Source organism: Sesamum indicum, linkage group LG5, assembly GCF_000512975.1.
Source record: "Sesamum indicum cultivar Zhongzhi No. 13 linkage group LG5, S_indicum_v1.0, whole genome shotgun sequence".
In the NCBI taxonomy this organism is placed as follows: domain Eukaryota; kingdom Viridiplantae; phylum Streptophyta; class Magnoliopsida; order Lamiales; family Pedaliaceae; genus Sesamum; species Sesamum indicum.
The window spans coordinates 1,131,722-1,151,126 of record NC_026149.1 but is presented as its reverse complement, the minus strand read 5'-3'; the positions used below and the strand labels follow the sequence as shown (position 1 = coordinate 1,151,126).

At 37.2% G+C, this 19,405-nt stretch overlaps 5 protein-coding genes across 5 annotated transcripts in view; 3 read left to right on the top strand and 2 right to left on the bottom strand.

Annotated features, from left to right (window-relative positions):
* On the bottom strand, window positions 1,589-2,394 carry LOC105161527 (protein SLE1). Its single transcript, XM_011079235.2, has 2 exons — window positions 2,156-2,394; window positions 1,589-2,080 (listed from the first exon to the last, which is right to left on the bottom strand). Exons 1-2 carry the CDS (start codon window positions 2,268-2,270, stop codon window positions 1,857-1,859), a joined length of 339 nt encoding a protein of 112 aa, XP_011077537.1. The 5' UTR covers window positions 2,271-2,394; the 3' UTR covers window positions 1,589-1,856.
* Window positions 3,133-6,127, top strand: LOC105161526 (wall-associated receptor kinase 2). Its single transcript, XM_011079234.2, has 3 exons — window positions 3,133-4,308; window positions 4,389-4,556; window positions 4,840-6,127. The coding sequence occupies exons 1-3, from the start codon at window positions 3,366-3,368 to the stop codon at window positions 6,024-6,026; spliced, it is 2,298 nt and encodes a 765-aa protein (XP_011077536.1). The 5' UTR covers window positions 3,133-3,365; the 3' UTR covers window positions 6,027-6,127.
* Window positions 7,773-12,934, top strand: LOC105161525 (wall-associated receptor kinase 2-like). Its single transcript, XM_011079233.2, has 3 exons — window positions 7,773-8,850; window positions 11,068-11,235; window positions 11,600-12,934. Exons 1-3 carry the CDS (start codon window positions 7,947-7,949, stop codon window positions 12,805-12,807), a joined length of 2,280 nt encoding a protein of 759 aa, XP_011077535.1. The 5' UTR covers window positions 7,773-7,946; the 3' UTR covers window positions 12,808-12,934.
* LOC105161617 (wall-associated receptor kinase 2) lies at window positions 13,767-17,015 on the top strand. Its single transcript, XM_011079354.2, has 3 exons — window positions 13,767-14,921; window positions 15,040-15,207; window positions 15,620-17,015. The coding sequence occupies exons 1-3, from the start codon at window positions 14,027-14,029 to the stop codon at window positions 16,834-16,836; spliced, it is 2,280 nt and encodes a 759-aa protein (XP_011077656.1). The 5' UTR covers window positions 13,767-14,026; the 3' UTR covers window positions 16,837-17,015.
* The window catches only part of LOC105161616 (wall-associated receptor kinase 5), a 3,058-nt gene continuing 2,811 nt past the window's right edge, over window positions 19,159-19,405 (bottom strand). The window contains exon 4 of the mRNA XM_011079353.2: window positions 19,159-19,405. Within this exon, the coding sequence (XP_011077655.1) occupies window positions 19,397-19,405 (9 nt within the window). The 3' untranslated portion in view covers window positions 19,159-19,396.

Here is a 19,405-nt window from a genome sequence, read left to right as displayed (position 1 = left end):
AACTAAATAAATATGAATGATCACTAGTGAAATTTATTAATTACTTACCTTTGTAACTGATCAAATATGATTTATATATTACCACAACATAGTCAAAGGGAGAGAGAAATTGAAAAACTTGATATCATTAAAAGGTGGAGATGGGAGAGAAGAGATTGTTGGATAATGGGCAATATTAGTTTATTCTTAAAAATATCATGAATTATGGGAAGACAGCTGTGGGTACTATAATATGAGCTCGCAACCCTAAGTTTTTGGTTTTTACACCTTTTTTTACTTTGCTCATATGTAACTCTTCCAGTTCCACCTTTTGTTAGGGAAATACATATGCTTAATAAAAAGATATCTGCCGTTGGGATTGGGATTCTCTTTTGTCTTTATTCCATTAGTACCACAGTATATAGCAAGAATAACACGTGTATTGTTTGGAGCATAAGTGGAATGACTAATGATGGTGATGTTGAGTAGTGGGGATAATATTTGCAAGCATGAAATACGTTTGCCAATTCTTTCAGCTTCATCATATGTTGTTAACATGAGTTGTGGTCGGCACGTTTTCCGTGATGTGGTCTCCTTCCTGCATCCCTTGTGCTTCTGAGAAAGGAAAAATTTTAATTTTTACAATGCTCAATTGAGTACATAATACATAGATGGTCCGTTGTTAACGTATCTGATTTAGAAAATTGCGGCAGGATCTCAAAAACTAATTAAATTATGTTTTTAAAAAATATGCACATACATAGAATGCCACATTTACTGATCAGTAATTAAGTAGCATAACAGAATTATGAACAACAACGTTAACGTGGTCTTGAATATTCCGATTCTCTTTTGATAGATGTAGTTTGGGGTGGGATTGCGAATAATTAAATCAACGCACCGGAGACTTTAAGAAAACCTATAAAGAGCTTTTGCGCCGTTGCATTGCAATCAGGAGAGGAGTAGAATATTGCGTTGTGTATCCATATATATATATGGAAATTGTGTGCAAGTGAAGAGGGGTACTAGCAGTTAACTAAGATGTAGCTATCAAGCTCTAATTAATGACCAACATCGCTATTCTAGCTGGAAGAAAGAACAGTTAAAGATTTCCAAATGGAACATCCATAATTATGTTAGTTGGCCAAATGGTTTGTGGCATCTTCTAATAAAACTTTGGCAGATGATTCTTGGCCAAGCTCAACTTAACGGGAAAAATTCGCACAACTTTTCCGGATTCTCCTGGCAATTGTATTGATTTGAGAGGAAACAGATTTCGGAATCCGATTCCTTTGATTGAGCAACGGAATTTTGTGCAACCTTGAGATATACAAGTTTAGATGACGCTGTCCTCATCACTTAAAACGATACTGGCGGAAAGCCTCGCACGAGTTCATGGCGTGGCAACATGAGCATCATTTCATACCCTTGCGACAGCACGCCGCCGGCTATAAATGTACTCAATTCTTCATGGGCCTTATAGCTATAGGCACATCTCCCCGAAAGCTTTGAGCTCACCCACTCACACTATTTTGGATTTACAAATGTTCAACAAAACTTGGTACAAATATTTTGGAAAAGTTGCACCAACTTTTAATTGCATCCCAAATTAAAATGTGAGTATTTCAAATTAAAGTAATCAAGCATACACTCCCCTCAATAGCAGTACTAACTATTACACACCACCTACAACAAACTAGGAGTTACAAAAACAACCATATCAAACATTTGCTCGTTAATTAGGAATATCACACGACACATTATAACATGACTTGGGACGAACTTGATATACATATATAACATAGATACCATGTGTGTGAAGGGGGGGGGGGGAGGATCATGATTCTAACTATATATGACTATTTCCTTCAGATCGTTCATCTGGAAGTTCTGAACTTGGATTCATCTATCTCAATTCCTTCCTCGGCAGCACGCTCTCCGCCGGACTTGTCCATAGTGCTCAGCCCACCTTTCCGGCCCATCTCCTGATACCCTTCTCTGCACAGCTGCTCCTTCCGAGTCTGCCCGCCCCGGCTCCCTATCTCCTGGTACCCTTCCGTCCCTAGCTGTTCCCTCCGAGTCTGCCCTCCTCGGCTTCTCCCTGCATGAATGCGTATAGTTCCATTCATCAATATAAAGGATAAACAGACATATATAAATATGTGTATATATATACCTTCAGCGAGGTGCTCCTGGGCTTCGAGGCTCTTGCCACCAGTGCCGCCCGGGACCACCGTCTCTCCTTGCCTGGCCCTGGCGTCCAGTTCAGCTCGTTCCTGTTCTGATGCCATGATTTTTAATATCGGAGACGATTCACTGTAGATCTTACACACAGACAACTGCTAAGCAAAGAGCCACAGCGGAAGTCTGCTGTATATATTACTGCATGCAGGTACGAACCTGAACGCCTGAGGAGAAATGCATAAAGCAGCAGAATTTGGAAAGGATGACACGTGCAAGTGAGGTGCAGACGCGGCTTAATACTAGAAAAGAAGCGAGTTTATGCCGACACGAAGTTGCTTACTCAGGCTCAGGGTGCGCACGCAGAGGACACGAGGATGGTTCATTTCGTTTTGTATTTTGTACATAGCCGAAATGCTCACTAAAAGCGTAATTTTCAGTTCTAAATTTTATTATTTTTAATATGTAAAACTTAATATATAATTTTATTTTCAATAATATAAATAATATAGTACATTAATGAAACATATATATTAAAATTAAATAAAAAAATTTAATAAAATAATCGAAAAGAAGGGTTCCATGGCTTCAACTGTTATTCGACTATTTTTACAAGAAATTTTAATCGTGTACACTGTTAAATAATTAGTATAGATTAAAAGATAAAATAAAATTGAAGATCCGGGCAGCCGCAAATATTAGTTTTAGCCCCTCCTGCGACACCATTGGGCTTGACCTAAACACGTTACGTGGTCCTGGGCTGACTCGGCCTAATCCGAACAATGGGGCCGGAGTTCAATGCGTTGGAGTAGGTGTAACCGTGTAAGCGATCAAACTTGAGTGAGCCTACTCGACTTCATCCAACCGGCTTGACTCCCGTATTTAAAATCTTATTATTTGCATACTACCATCAAGCCATATGGCAAGCAGAATGGTGAAAGAGTCAGACGCTCAAATATGTGATTTACCAAGTCATTCTTGGACCTGGCCGTCCTGTCGGGCCAGGTTTTTCCAAAATCTCATCCCCTTAACCTCTTCACCAATGACCATCTGCAACCTCTGCGTTATATTAATAATATCTCCACGACTTGAATTAGTAATCAATGTAGACATTACCTGTAGAATACATATGCGGGTCTTATTTGTTTTCTTCAGGTCAATATTTATTACCTTGTGTTTGCCCTGCTTCCTGCAAAAACCCAACCATGCATATCGAAATGCTTCATCAAACAGCAGTATTCTTGCTTCTCTTACACCTTTCACTAGCATTAGCTGATCATCCTCCTCCCACTTCCACCACTGTTTCCGCCGGCCCCCATCGAAAGTCTATCACTGAAGCTGCCAACACCGCAAAACCCGGCTGCCAAACCAAGTGTGGAAACTTAACAGTCCCATACCCTTTTGGCATCGGACTCAACTCCGGCTGCTCTATTGGCCCCTGGTTCGATGTTAAATGCGACAATTCCTCCTCCCCGCCCAAACCTTTCATAGCCACCGGAAACCTGGAAATCGTCGACATATCAGACGATCAAGTGAGAATCAAGAACTGGGTTGCAGCCAGATGCTACACGGAAACCGGCAACATCACCCGACAGAACATCATAGCCATCAACTTCACCTCCACCCCTTACAGCTTCTCCGACTCCAACAGGTTCACGGTGGTGGGCTGCGATGATCTGGCGGTGATTGTCGGCTCCAGTGGCAGAAACTTCACCAGCGGCTGTTTGTCACTTTGTTCACAGAGCAGTGATATAATCGACGGATTTTGCACGGGAATCGGGTGCTGCCAGGTTCCCATGCCCAAGGGGCTCAAGACTTTCAGCTCCGCGCTTGCTAGCCTCAACAATCATACCATGATCCACAGTTTTGATCCTTGTGGCTATGCATTTATCGGGGACCAGGAGAGGTTTCAGTTTCGTACATCGGATCTTCAGGACACAGATTTTCAGAATCGAACGATTCAGAATGTTCCTATAGTGATTGATTGGGCAATAGGAAATGGTACTTGTGATGAGGCGAAGAAATCTGCTGATTTTGCTTGTAGAGAGAATAGTGTTTGTATTGGTTCAGATACGGGCCTTGGAGGATACAGGTGCAATTGCTCGGAGGGGTACGAAGGCAATCCGTATTTAAGTCCAGGCTGCACAGGTAATTAACTTTGACTGAGTATACCGATTGGTTAACAAGAAAAACAGGAGATAATCTTCTAGTTTATGTGCTTTTGGCAGATGTCAACGAATGTGAGAGTAATCCATGTAATGAACACGGAATTTGCACTAATACTCCTGGTAGCTATAGCTGCTCTTGTGGTGATGGATACAGTGGTGATGGCAGAAAAGATGGTCGGGGTTGCATTGCTGTGAACTCCCAGTTCCCAGTAATAAAATTTTCCATAGGTAATTTATTCTCCATTCCTCTTTCTTTCTAATACTAAGATATATGATTCTTAAGTAATCGCATCAGAAAAGGTTGATTCTTGTCTTCTTTTTGCTAACTATTTGTGTGAAATAGGAGTTAGCAACTTTACACTACAGAAATGATCATTTAACTCATTCTTAGAGCTGCACATGAAGGTCGTATATATCTCACTTCTGACATATCTAGCTTAATATCTTATGCTGTAACAAGTTCTCTATCTTTGAAATCTTTTACTGATGGACTCTATATTTGAATTTTTAGGTTTCAGTGTTGGCTTACTTTCTATATTCATTGGTGTCACATGGCTATATTTCGGTGTCAAGAAGAGGAAACTCGCCAGAATGAGAGAAAAGTTCTTCCAACAAAATGGTGGACTCCTTTTAAAGCAGCAATCTCCGTTTACCGAGGGTGGAGCAGAGTCGGCTAAGATCTTCTCTGCCCAAGAGCTTGAGAAGGCCACCAATAATTACGCTGAAGACCGCATTCTTGGAAGGGGTGGCTACGGCACAGTTTACAAAGGAATTTTACCTGACCAGCGTGTAGTTGCCATTAAGAAGTCGAGAATAATGGACCAGAGCCAGATCGAGCAATTCATAAATGAAGTGATTATTCTTACTCAAGTTAATCACCGAAATGTAGTGAAACTTTTGGGGTGTTGTCTGGAGAGTGAAGTTCCTTTACTCGTATATGAATTCATCTCAAATGGAACTCTCTTTCACCACATCCACAACAGCAGTCAAATGAGCTGGTTCGCTTGGAAAGATCGATTAAGAATTGCTGCCGAAGCTGCCGGTGCACTAGCCTATCTCCATTCCGCAGCTTCTATGCCTATCATTCACAGAGACGTCAAGTCGAGCAACATATTGCTAGATGATTCATATACAGCAAAAATATCAGATTTCGGGGCATCTAGATTAGTCCCGTTGGATCAAACTCAGGTGACAACACTTGTTCAGGGGACATTAGGCTATTTGGACCCGGAGTATTTCCACACGAGCCAATTAACTGAGAAAAGCGACGTCTACAGCTTTGGAGTAGTTCTTGCTGAACTTATGACGGGAAAGAAACCTCTGGCACCAACCAAATCCGAAGAAGAGAGGAATTTGGCCACGTGCTTTATAATGTCCATGAAAGAAAACAGATTATTTCAAATTGTGGAGCCTAGAATTCTAAGGGAAGGCAGTTTGGAGCAGTTGCAAGCTGTTGGTGAGCTTGTGAAGAGATGCCTCAACTTAAGAGGTGAAGAGAGGCCGACAATGAAAGAAGTGGCAATGGAGCTAGAAGGGCTAAGAAGAAACACAAAACATCCTTGGACTCAACAAGAAAATACTGAAGAAAATGAGGCCCTCTTAGGTGAGCAATCAGATCTCTATGCAATCAATATAGGTCCAGAATCCAGTACTGGGATTTATCAAATCCGAGATAGTCATATGATTAATCCCCGTTGATTGTTTGTTGCTACAAAAACAAAGATTCTTTTATGTACAAATACTCATTATTATGTCCACTCCTCCTTTCTCTTTGAATACAGAATTACATAGTTGTCTTCTGCTTATCATTCATTCATTGAACTACATATAAAGCAGTACACCTTCATGCTTTTGCCTCTGATATTTTGCTCTAGTTAATTTTTAGAAATTTTATTTCGAATCGAGTTTGGCCACAATCAATTATACAAGAAGTGTAGTACACTTTTTATGTAATTAGTATATTGTTTAATAATAATAATAAGTATATGATAAATATATTTATTATATAATTAATTTGATTTAATCATATTTAATTTGGATAAATATTTTAGATTAAACTTTTCTTCATTTTCTCCCAAGAAAGTTTCCCAAGTCCAGGCCAATAAAATTCAAAATTCAAATGTGAGGAGGCGTCGTCATATTGGACCGAAAATCTTGTGAAAAGACTGCGTCACAAATCAATTGCACTTTTTACCACCCTCTCAAGGATGACTAGTGATTGAGGGCCACAGGGTGTAAAGTCCTTAGTCAACTCAACTTATGGATAGTTGGTTTGGGTTCTGAGTTTACAAGTACAAGGGTGAAACGTGTCTAATTCATCATTATGTTGTACAAATTGGACGAGTAATATGATAAAGAGTGAAATTTGAAAAGAATATATTGATATTTGGGTTTTGTCAATAATATTATTTTGATATCTGAATATTTATAAATAGTTCAATCATTTTATCTTTTTCTTTTTTCTAATCAAATAATAAATATTTTAATTGATAATCGAGCTAGTTTCATCAATACTTTCATTTTAGCACTCCACATATTCACAAAGTAATTTATTTTTCAATATTTATAAAAATACATTATTTCATATCTTACATAATAAGCAAATTCACAAGGCATTGCGACTTTCACTACAAAATTTTTTACTTTATCTTACATTATACATGACCACGACTTAAAAATTATGATAAATTATATAAAGAATATTATATTAGCAATGATTATAAATTATATGGAAAACATATATATTTGTTGTAGAGTTTGAAGGATTCAATTTGACAACAGTGAAACATGATATTCAAGTTAATTTAAAAAATTAAAGAAAAGAGCAGTGAAATCCTCAAAATATGTTTTATTTTGTTGAGAAAGAGCAGAGAAGTTGGTTTAGCTGAATATGAAAATGTTAGTCGGTTGCAAACTTAAGGAAGACTCAACTTAATTATAATAAACTGTATATAATTAATTAATATTCCGGGAATGATGATGATGATGACCCATAGTTGAAATGGTCATTGAATTAGCATATGAGGTTGTTTGGGGATTAATACATATACGAAATGTGGTCATCTGATTAAAATACGTAGTACGTTATATATAGACTAGACGTAGTCAATTCCATTGATATTAATAACTTATATATTTCTTGTCAATGGAGGAGTGATATATGGTGGAATTATATATATGGATATTCTCCAATCATATTATAATTAATTGAATGAGATGACATTGTTTTCAACACATAGCTGATAATGATATAAGCTTAATCCCCAATACATAAATAAACAAACGAAAATGGTTAGTTGGCGATAAATCTTATTGTTAAATATTGAAATAATTAATATTTGGTTGAAACGTGAATGAGAAGGGTGGGTGATAACTTACATAATTTATTATAGTCAAGCTTATGGAATAATATAATCCATATATATATATATATATATATATGTAGTCATGACTTGCAATGAATAGGGCAGGGAGGGTTACATAACTTACATTCATAACTGATTTCATTTCAACTATATATAAAAAGCTCCACAAGTGGGGTTGTGAAAACCTCAGACTACCTAGTGAGTGTTAGTGTTGGCTTGTTTCCTTAAATAAAACAGACAGTAGAACACAAACATGACGCTGATGCACCCCAAATTATTGCTTCATCACACACCACTACTATTTCTCTTGCTTCTCTTAAACCTTTCACTACCATTAGCTCATCACCTTCCTTCAAATTCCAAGCCCGGCTGCCAAACCAAATGCGCTAACCTAATAGTTCCATATCCTTTCGGCATTGGGATCAATTCCGGATGCTCCATCAGCCCATTATTCGACATTAACTGCGACAACTCCTCCATCCCGCCCAAACCCTTCATCACCACTACCAATTACGAAATCGTCCATATTTCTGATAACCAAGTGAGAGTCAAGAACTTGGCAGCAGCCAGATGCTATACAGAATCTGGCATCGTCACCCGCCAGAATATCATAAATATGAGTTTAGCCTCCACTCCATACAGTTTTTCCACCTCCAACAAGGTCACGGTGGTGGGCTGCGATGATATTTCGGTGTTCGGCAGTGACATCGGCAAGAATTTCACCAGCGGCTGTTTCTCGGTATGTGCCAAGAAAAGTGATATAACTGACCGGTCTTGCACGGGCATCGGCTGCTGCCAGGTAGCCATACCCAAAGGTCTCAAGAATTTTGTGGCGGTACTAATTAGCACTTTCAATCACACCTGGGTCCATAGTTTTAATCCTTGTGGCTATGTATTTGTCGGGGACGAGGAGCGGTTTCAGTTTCGTATATGGGATCTTGACGACGAAAGTTTTCAGAACCGGACTACTCAGGATGTGCCAGTTGTGTTGGACTGGGCAATTGGGAATGGAACTTGTGATCGGGCCAAGAAATCTGCTGATTTTGCTTGCAGAGGAAATAGTTCGTGTGTTGATTCGGATACGGGTCTTGGAGGATACAGGTGTAATTGCTTGGAGGGATATGAAGGCAATCCGTATGTCAGTCCAGGCTGTACAGGTAATTATTTTCAGTTTGGTTTGAGGTATTGGACCAGGGATATTTTATTTGAGTAATATAATATGAGTGTTTGATTGAAAAAATTATAATGTATAATTAAATATAAAAATATTATAAAGGGTATTTTTTTAAGGTATTTATATTTTTAAATCACTAAATTATTATTAAAATACAATTGCTTAAAATAAAATTAATTTGTAAAGTTTTTTTGTCTATAATTATATAAAGTCCAAGTTTGAAATACGTATCCAATTAAGTAATTAATAATAAATATTTTTCAAATGTCTAAAAAAGAAAGAAGTAATATTTTTACTATTTTTTAGTATTAAATTATTATAATTTATAAATATATTTTTTTAATCATGCACAAGCTTAACAAATAACAAAAAGAAAGAATTGCATAAAATCACCCTGTGTTATGAAAATTCAATTAAAAATCCTCTATATTAAAAATATAATTAAAAATCTCTCAGTATTTTTTAAAATTTTGCACACTCTCCTTGCCGATTATTTGACTTAACAACATCATTTTTTTTTTTTGTGATTTTTTATTATACCCTTATATATTGTAAATTATCGTTATTATATGACAGTTGAATCTTCTACATCTCATCAGACTCATAAGATCTAATCAATATTAAAAATGAACGGTTCAAATTTTATGTATTTCAAAAATATATTAAGATAAACATATGTAAATTTATCATAAATATAATATTATATAACACTTTTACCGACAATCACTATTAGGCGATGGGCGTTGTCGCCCACAAAGTCGTCGCCTAGATTTGGGTCGCGAAAATAGGAGTGTCCAAATCGGTTGCGGAGAAGTGAAAAGAGGCAGAACCGGTGGTAAGGCGGAGCTCGTGAGGTGGAAGCAAAGGCGTGCGGTGGGGGGGTGGCGCGAGGGGATTTGGGGAAGATGATTATGCTGTGCATCTTTTTCTTTCTTTTTTTTTTATTTTTTTTAATTTTATAATTTTAATATATAAATTACATTAATTATGTGTTTTTATATTTAAATATAAACATTTTAAAATTCCAAAATTTATTTTTTATAATTTATATAAATAATATAATTTCTAAATTTATTCAACACAAAATCAAATTAACTAATAATATTTTATGAAAAAGTCATGTATTTTTAGTTTTAAAAATATATAAATATTAAAATAATCCTAACTATTCGATATTTTCATATGTAAAAAATGTATAATAAGTTTATTTGATGTAATGATATTTTTTACATATAAATATTTCATGAATACTAATGTTCAGTATTTATAATATTTTTAATAAAATATGAAATCAAAAAAAAAAAAGAGAGGAGATAATGGCATAAGATAGGGGTAATTTTGTCCATTCAAAATGATCAAAGTCTCCTTTTTTTTTTTTAAACAATTTTTTTTGTAGGATTTATAATTATAGAAGGTCTTTTTAGCTATTTAATTAATACATGTAAGTTTTTAGCAATTTTTGAATAATACAGGGGGTATTGTGCAATTTTTCGAAGAAAAAAGGTAAATGGGAAAAAGAGAAAATGGAATAGAGAGAGAGAGAGTCCAAAGGTAAAATAGGAAAAAAAAATTAATATTATTTTGTAGGATTACTTATACTAGTTAAATAGGTGTAATCCCTTATACCATACATTATGATTAATAAGATTGACCCGATATTAACACCGAACTCTAATAATACTAACCAAACATGTAATTAGATATGATAAATAATTTTATCATGCCTAATCACACGAACCAAATGAGGCCTAGAAGGTGGTGTACTTTTGATCCTACATTTTGCAAATTAATATTTTTGATCCCGTAGAATTAAAAAACAGTATAAATGTAGACCCAAAACCTAACATATGTGGCCCACCATATCAGTGCATGAGACCACATTGGCAATATTTTTTAATTCTATGGAACCAAAACTAATAATATCATAAAGTAGGGGACAACAAATGGTACGCTCCCTTAAGTGTAATTTCCCCCTCAGTTTACCCATAGCCATGAACTGAGAATTCTTGTATGTCTCCCTTCTTAAATAGACATTTTCATCTATAGCTTGAAGCTTTTATTTTTCCTACTATACAAGATAAGAAAATAATATGGGGTTTTTGAGCATGGAAACATGCATGCCTGTGTCTCGGCTTACCTGCACAACAGGCAAGAGAGGTACAAGAAAACTGGATTTAAACTCATGTTTTTGTTCTGGCAGATATCGACGAATGCGAGAACAATCCATGTGATAAGCACGCAACTTGCACTAATACTCCTGGTAGCTATAGCTGTTCTTGTAGTAATGGATACAGTGGCGATGGCAGAAAAGACGGGCTCCGTTGCACTGCTGTTAAGTCCCAATTCCCAGCGATAAAGTTCTCCATTGGTAATTTATATGCTAGCCTTATTTACTGCTTTTCCTTTTCTTAATTTTCTTCTAACACCAAGTTTATGATCCTAGCTAGTTCGTCGTATTGGGGAGAAAAAGGGAAAAGTTCTTGTGACTAGGCTAATTAAAAGATGAATTATTCATGTGAAATAGGAATAAAAAACTTTATCATAACAGAATGTTTAACTTGTGTGAAGCGTTAAGACTGGACATCTTTTTTGTCTAACTTACGCTTTAATATGTTATGATTTTTGGAACTAAATTATAAGACTGTAGAGTGTAGCTTGGTGATGTAGTTTATGCCGTAATAAGCCCCCAATCCCTTTGAGCTTCTTACGGACAGATTCAACTGATATCCCAGGTCTCAGTGTTGGCTTGCTTTCCTTATTTATTGGTGTCACGTGGCTATATTTTGGCATCAAGAAGAGGAAACTAGCCAGGATGAGAGAAAAGTTCTTCCAACAAAATGGCGGGCTCCTTTTAAAGCAGCACATGTCTTCTAATAATGGTGGATTAGAGTCGACTAAGATCTTTTCAGCTGATGAGCTCGAAAAGGCCACCAATAATTATGCTGAAGACCGAATTCTTGGAAGGGGTGGTTATGGCATGGTTTACCAAGGAATTCTACCGGACCGGCGGGTAGTCGCCATCAAGAAGTCAATGATAATGGACCAGAGCCAGATAGAGCAATTCATAAATGAAGTGATTATCCTTACCCAAGTTAATCACCGAAATGTAGTGAAACTTTTGGGATGTTGTCTGGAGAGTGAAGTTCCTATGTTGGTTTACGAATTCATCTCAAATGGAACACTCTATCACCACATCCACAACTATGGTGAAATCAGTTGGTTCGCTTGGAAAGATCGACTAAGAGTTGCTGCCGAAGCAGCTGGCGCACTTGCCTATCTCCATTCTGCAGCTTCTATGCCAATTATTCACAGAGACGTCAAGTCGAGCAACATATTGCTAGATGATTCTTATACTGCAAAAATATCGGATTTTGGGGCATCTAGATTGGTACCATTGGATCAAACACAAGTGACAACACTTGTTCAGGGGACCTTAGGCTATTTGGACCCCGAGTATTTCCAAACAAGCCAATTAACTGAGAAAAGTGACGTCTATAGCTTTGGCGTGGTTCTTGCTGAGCTTATGACGGGAAAGACACCTCTTTCACTGACCAAATCTGAAGAGGAAAGGAACCTGGCCACATATTTTATCATTTCTATTAAAGAAAACAGATTCTTTCAAATTCTTGAGCCTCGAATTTTAAGGGAAGGAACTCTGGAGCAATTGCAAGCTATAGGTGAGCTTGCGAACAGATGCCTCAACTTAAAAGGTGAAGAGAGGCCAACAATGAAAGAGGTTGCCATGGAGCTGGAAAGTTTAAGAAGATATACAAAACATCCTTGGATTCAACAAGAAAATACGGAAGAAAATGAGGCCCTTTTGGGTGAGCAATCGGGTTTGTCATCAGATTTATACGCAATCAACGTGCGTCCAGAATCCAGCATTAGAACTTATCCTGCCCTAGATAGTTTGGATGGGAATGTGATATATCCCCGTTAATGTTGTCCTGAGGGTAGCTATTGAAATCAGGGATTTTTATGTAGCATATGTTTCCTTTCTTTTTCTCTTTATCTGTAATCTAATTGTCTTTTAAATCTGATTTTCTATAACAAGCTTGATTGTTCCATATGATGATTGCAGAAAAAATAAGCTCTCCACAATTTCAAGATCCTATTTTTAATTCTTTTTCTCTCTTCTTTCTTTGATTACATAAAAACACAACCCTCATCTTCGTATTACTGAAGCACATATATAAGATAACACATTGAATTTGCAGCGTTCAGTCTCAGTCTGGTCGTCAAATCTCCTTTTTTTTTTTTTTTTCGAATAAGTAAATTTCTCAAGATGAATCGAACAAAATATGACAAGTCGTCGTATTGGACCAAAAAGACTTTGTACTTGATACCAACCTCTCAATTTCCACTGTTTTTTGAGAGAGTTGACTCATTCTATGGCCACACAAAAGATACAAAATCCTCAAAGTCAACATCAAAATATTGCTTACATCCCTTGTATTTGTATCTATCCCAGTGCCTACTTTGTCAGGACCACAAGTTACTAGATGAATAGCCGAAGAAGGATCCTATCATGCATTCTTTATCATTACAATCTACATCATTGATCATTTTTATGAGATTCTCGTAAATGAATATCATTTTGCAGAGTAATAGGAATATGAAGATTGAAGCCATTTTTAACAGTTGCATCACCTGGGATTTAGAGTATATACACTCAACTATTGCTGTGATATCTAGTTCGACATTACTAGACCTGATTCATATAGGGTTGTCACGTATTAAAACAACCAATCTCCATCAAGCAGGACATATTGTCAAGCCGCAAATCATGCTGCTGACATTTTGCTTGCAGTTAGTCAACAATAGTACTCAAAACGAGTGAGGTTTACTTTAGAACTAGCTCATACGTTCAACTAGCTGAAAACTATATCAGCACTCAGATTTGTTAGCCCACTTGTATGGATTTTCCGGAGGTTGAAAATGCACCAATCATTAAATCCAAATTTGGGATCAAATGCTGCTCAGCATATGTGTAGATTTGAACTCTCCAACACTATATTGAGATATTATAGCAGTATATAGTACTGATGCGGAGCCATACATGCAATTAGTGTGTCAAGGTATTCCTCTTATTCATCCAGAATACATCTATAGACTCGACATTTCTAACTCTGAACACATAGACAGTCTTGATTACAAGAATGTCTCAGCAATCCATTTTCTTCATTCTACTCTTGTGCCTTCTGCTGGCTTTGGGCAGCACAAGTGCCGAGTCTATCAGCAAAGGAACTAGCATAACCAGGCCTAATTGCCAAAGCAAGTGTGGGAACTTAACAGTTCCATACCCATTTGGCATTGGCCTAGGAACAGGTTGCTCGTTAGGCTCATGGTTCGATGTAAACTGCAATACTTCATTCACTCCACCGAGACCCTTTATTGGCACAGGCAACCTAGAGATTCTCGACATATCAGCTAATACATTAAAAATCAAGAATTGGGTGGCCTCAAGATGCTACAACCAATTTGGCAATATAACGCAGGACAACAAAGTATCAGTTGATCTTGCGACTACCCCTTTTACCTTTTCAGACATCAACAAGTTCTCTGTCCTGGGCTGTGATGAATTTGCACTGATAGCTGGATCAGAAGGACGTAATTTCACCAGTGGATGTGTCTCAGTTTGTTCCAGCAATCGGGATTTGATTGACGGAGATTGTTCCGGCATTGGATGTTGTCAGACTGCCATTCCAAAGGGACTGAAGAGGTTTAATACAAATCTTGGCACTCTCTATAGTCATCTAAACATTTGGTCATTTGCCCCTTGTGGTTATGCCTTTCTTGGAGATCCTGACAGCTTCAGATTCAGTGTGTCCGATCTCAACGACACGGCTTTCCAGAACAGGACCATAGAGAATGTGCCGGTGGTTCTGGACTGGGTAATTGGGACTCAGAATTGTAGTGAAGCTCAGGGATCCAGTGATTTTGCCTGTCTCCAGAATAGCTACTGTGTTGATTCAGATACTGGTCTTGGGGGATACAGATGTAGCTGTTCAGAAGGATATGAGGGGAATCCATATCTTAGTCTAGGCTGCATAGGTAATTATTAGTTTGCTTTTATCTCATTTTCTGCACAACGATGAATCATGTGTAAATCAGAGATAGAAACCTATTTTGATTGGTAATGAACTAATGTGTATTATGTGTTTTTTGGCAGATATCAATGAATGTGAAACCAATCCATGTGATGAAAATGGAATCTGCACAAACATACAGGGCAGCTATACCTGTTCCTGTGCAAACGGGTACTGGGGAGATGGGAGAAAAGATGGCCGTGGTTGCATTACCAAGAACCATCAGTTCCCATTAATCAAGTTTGCATTAGGTATTCCTCTAATGTTTCTTACACACCTACATTCATACTATGACATAGAAAGTATCAAATTGTATCTCATTGTATTATAAATCCAACAAATGATGTTGAATTCAATCTAATAGGGCTTGGCTTCACATTGAGAAGTATTTTGGATTTTTTTTAGATAGTGCATATTCAGATTTGGTTCCAGTCAAAACCCTTACTCCTGGTTCTTATCAACTTTGAACATTTACCTTTTACACTTCTAAAGTCGAATTTACACTTGCAATTTATCTGATCTCGAAATTTATTGTTGAACAGACTATGCCAAAATTGTCTAAACAATCTAAATGAACTCTACAGTGCAGTTCAGGATGGGCATGTTTCATCACCATGATACAGTTAATTTCTTTTGGCTGATCTTTGTTCAATGAGTTTGCAGGCATGAGTTTTGGCCTCTTGGCTTTAGTAATTGCTGTGACTTGGCTATACTTCGGTATCAAGAAAAGGAAGCTCATAAACCTGAGGGAGAAATTCTTCCGACAAAATGGTGGGCTGCTGTTGAAGCAGCAACTTTCTTCACATGATGGTAGTGTGAAATCAACCAGGATATTTACTGCAGAAGAACTTGAAAAGGCCACCAACCATTATGCAGATGATCGCATCCTAGGCCGAGGTGGTTATGGCACAGTTTATAAAGGCATACTGCTTGATCCACATCAAATTGTTGCAATCAAGAAATCACGAATAATGGATCAGTGTCAGATAGAGCAGTTCATCAATGAGGTGATTATTTTGACTCAAGTTAATCACCGAAATATTGTCAAACTTTTAGGCTGTTGTTTGGAGACTGAAGTTCCTTTATTGGTATACGAATATGTCTCAAATGGTACGCTTTTTAACCATATCCATAATAATGGAGGAATCTCTTGGTTTTCTTGGGACAATCGTCTTAGAATTGCAACAGAGGCTGCTGGTGCATTAGCCTATCTCCATTCTGCAGCTGCAAAGCCAATTATTCACAGAGATGTCAAGTCTCCCAATGTACTTCTAGATGAATACTACAATGCAAAAATTTCAGATTTTGGGGCATCGAGATTGGTCCCCATCGATCAAACACAAGTGACTACTTTAGTCCAAGGAACCTTAGGTTACTTAGATCCTGAGTACTTCCAAACGAGCCAGCTAACTGAAAAAAGTGATGTCTACAGCTTCGGAGTAGTTCTTGCAGAGCTTATGACGGCCAGGAAACCTCTCTCAAATACGAAAACCAGCAAAGAGAAGAGCCTGGCCACTTTTTTTGTGGTGTCAATGAAAGAAAACTGTCTGTTCCAGATTTTGGATCCTCGTGTTCTAAAAGAAGGGAGTTTGGAACAACTCCAAGCAGTTGGTGAGCTTGTGAAGAGATGTCTTAAGTTGCATGGTGAAGAAAGACCGACAATGAAAGAAGTGGTGACTGAACTTGAAAGCTTACGGAAGTTCACTAAGCATCCTTGGGTTCAGCAACAAGTTCAAGAGGAAGCTGTTGGGTTGATGAGTGAGGAATCTTCAGATTTATACACTGTCACAATTGATCCTCAGTTTAGTACCGGGGAGTACTCTGGACAGCATAATTCGGGCACTACACCTTTGATCTATGGCGGTCATGGCCCCCGCTGATAAGTTGGTTTTTTCCAACATTTACTTGAGAATAACCTCCTGTTTTTTTGTAATGTGTGCTGGTTGTTTCAGCCCTTCAAGTGGCTAATATTCTCTATTTTCTTTGGGATTTTATTTCGAGCAAAGAATGTTGCATTACTATTTCCTTGTTGTCAACCTATGTAGGAGAGCAGATGTCTCAAAAACCTCAGTAGCAATACTTGAGTTCTGATGCATCCATTTTTTCTGTGAGTTGGATCCAAGATCTTGTTATGGGTGGTCATTAAGATTTAATCTTAAATTCCAAGGAGTAGATATGACCTAGATTGATATCTACTCATACAAATGAAAACTAATGAAGGGACAAAGGGACAAAATAACCAGTACTCATACAGGAGACTTTTAGAAAGCCGTGAAGAATGTCTAGGTACACAATTCCAGAACATCAGAGTATAAAACAACAAGGAGAGTTTGTGAAAGATCAGAAAGAATCAGAGAGTAAAGACAGCAATTGAAGAACCTTTGACAGTTAACAGTATAAGCGGTTAGCTTTATTGTTCAGCGAGGCCTGTTGATAGGATGTATCATGTGGCTGTCCAAACTATGTTGTCCGGAATACTTGCTAGTACTAAAATCCAGATTTGTTGGCACTGTATATAGATCAGACTCCTCAGTTGTTAGGGCGAGGCGATGCTTTCTTCAGGGATTTCATGTTGTGCCCAAGGATGTGAAGTACACATTCTCAACCTTTCCAACTCCATTGTCACCTCTTTCATTGTAGGCCTTTTTCACCATTTAACTTAAGGCAACTTCTAACAAGCTCAGCACCCGCATGAAGTTGCTCCAAATTTCCTTCCTTGGAATAGACGATCGTTATAAAAGATTCCGTTGTTTTTCAGTTGTTCCACTTTCTCTCCGTCATGAGCTCCGCCAAAGCTATAAACATCACTTTTCTCTGGTGTGAAAATACTCTGGATCAAGATATCCCAAGGCTCCTCGCATATGTCTACTTCAATAGCAGTTGTTATATGATTATTAATTGTTACTACTTGCGCAATATTGATTGATGCTTTAAATTGTTGATGATGGATACGTAATGACAACAAAAAGAGAAGAATCACATTCATTAGAGTTTGTTTCCCAGTTGCTTGTTGCATTGTATCACTCAATAACAAATTGATATCTAAGGCCTCTATCTGAGTGCATGTTGTCCCAGACAAATTCTTTGAAATAGTCACAAGTGTAAAGGGTTGACTGCATCACCCCTCAACTCTATTCATTTTCGCATCTTAAGGAATCTCAAATTCCACTAAGAATTAGCCACTAACTTGTTTTAAAACAAGAGTTTCCGAATACCTTTAAGAGGGTGTTTGGCTAAACTTATTTAATAACATCACCCAAACACATCCTAAATTGATTCACATTCCAAAGGAATTAAAGTCAACACACACTTCTTCTTTCTGCATATATTTTACATTCGTGTTCCTACACTGGTTCAACCACAGCTCATTGCATCACCTGCTGCATACCCATTGTCAATTTGCACTTAACAATTCCATTATTTTCACCTAAACCATAAAAACTGGAAACATCATTTTATGACCTTGCCTAAAATTTTACTAGTACAAAGAATTCTATCATGCAAGGATTTGGATGTGGGCAAAAATAATGCAATTTTAGTATAGTTTCTTAGAAAGTGGCATTTTTTTGCACTGCACGAATTGATTTTCGTAATTTATTCTTGTGCAAGACCAAAAATGTCAATCACATAAGTTACATGACTAAATTGCATTTTCTCCTTTGTATTTGAGGAAAAATTTTGAAATAAGTATTTCAATTGACTCCATATTACGTGAGTTTGAGATACATCACAACACCACGAGCTATAGTTCAAATAAAAATTCAAGAATTTAAAATCTTTTATTACATGAATTTATCCAAATAAATTTGATGAATTTATTATTATAAATTTATAATTTTTAGGTTCGAATCCGTCAATTCATATACTACACTAAAGAATTTAGTCATGAATGTCTCAACTAAAAAAAAAATTGAATGTCTCTAAGCACTTAAAGGGCATTAACGTTTGAATAAAAGCAGAGACGCAAGGCACCACTATAATTGATATACAAACTAATTAATTGATGATGTGATAATATAGTAAAGAAGGTGGCGGAGATGTAGTTGTGGAACGAAGGGTGGTTTCGGGCGGGAGCTTAATTGATGGTAGGTGTCTGCTGATAGACCTTTATCATGGGGCTGATTATCATGGGGCTAATGGGAGTTGATGTTTTATTGGAGTTGTCTTCTCCCAAACAAATTGAGATTCATGAAAACAATGAATAATGCTGTAACTCTCAACATTTATCACAATAAGACAAAAGGTTAACCGTTGAATTGAAAGATAGCAAAAGGGCAGAGGATATGCCTATGCACGCAAATTTCGCACAAACACACTGGGACACAAATGACAAGACACACAGTTTTTGACAGATTAAAATGATTAAGGAAGACAGCGATCACGCAATTTTGTGGTTGAAGAACCTTTGTATGATGGTTAACGGTATGACCGGTTCATTGCTCAGCGAGG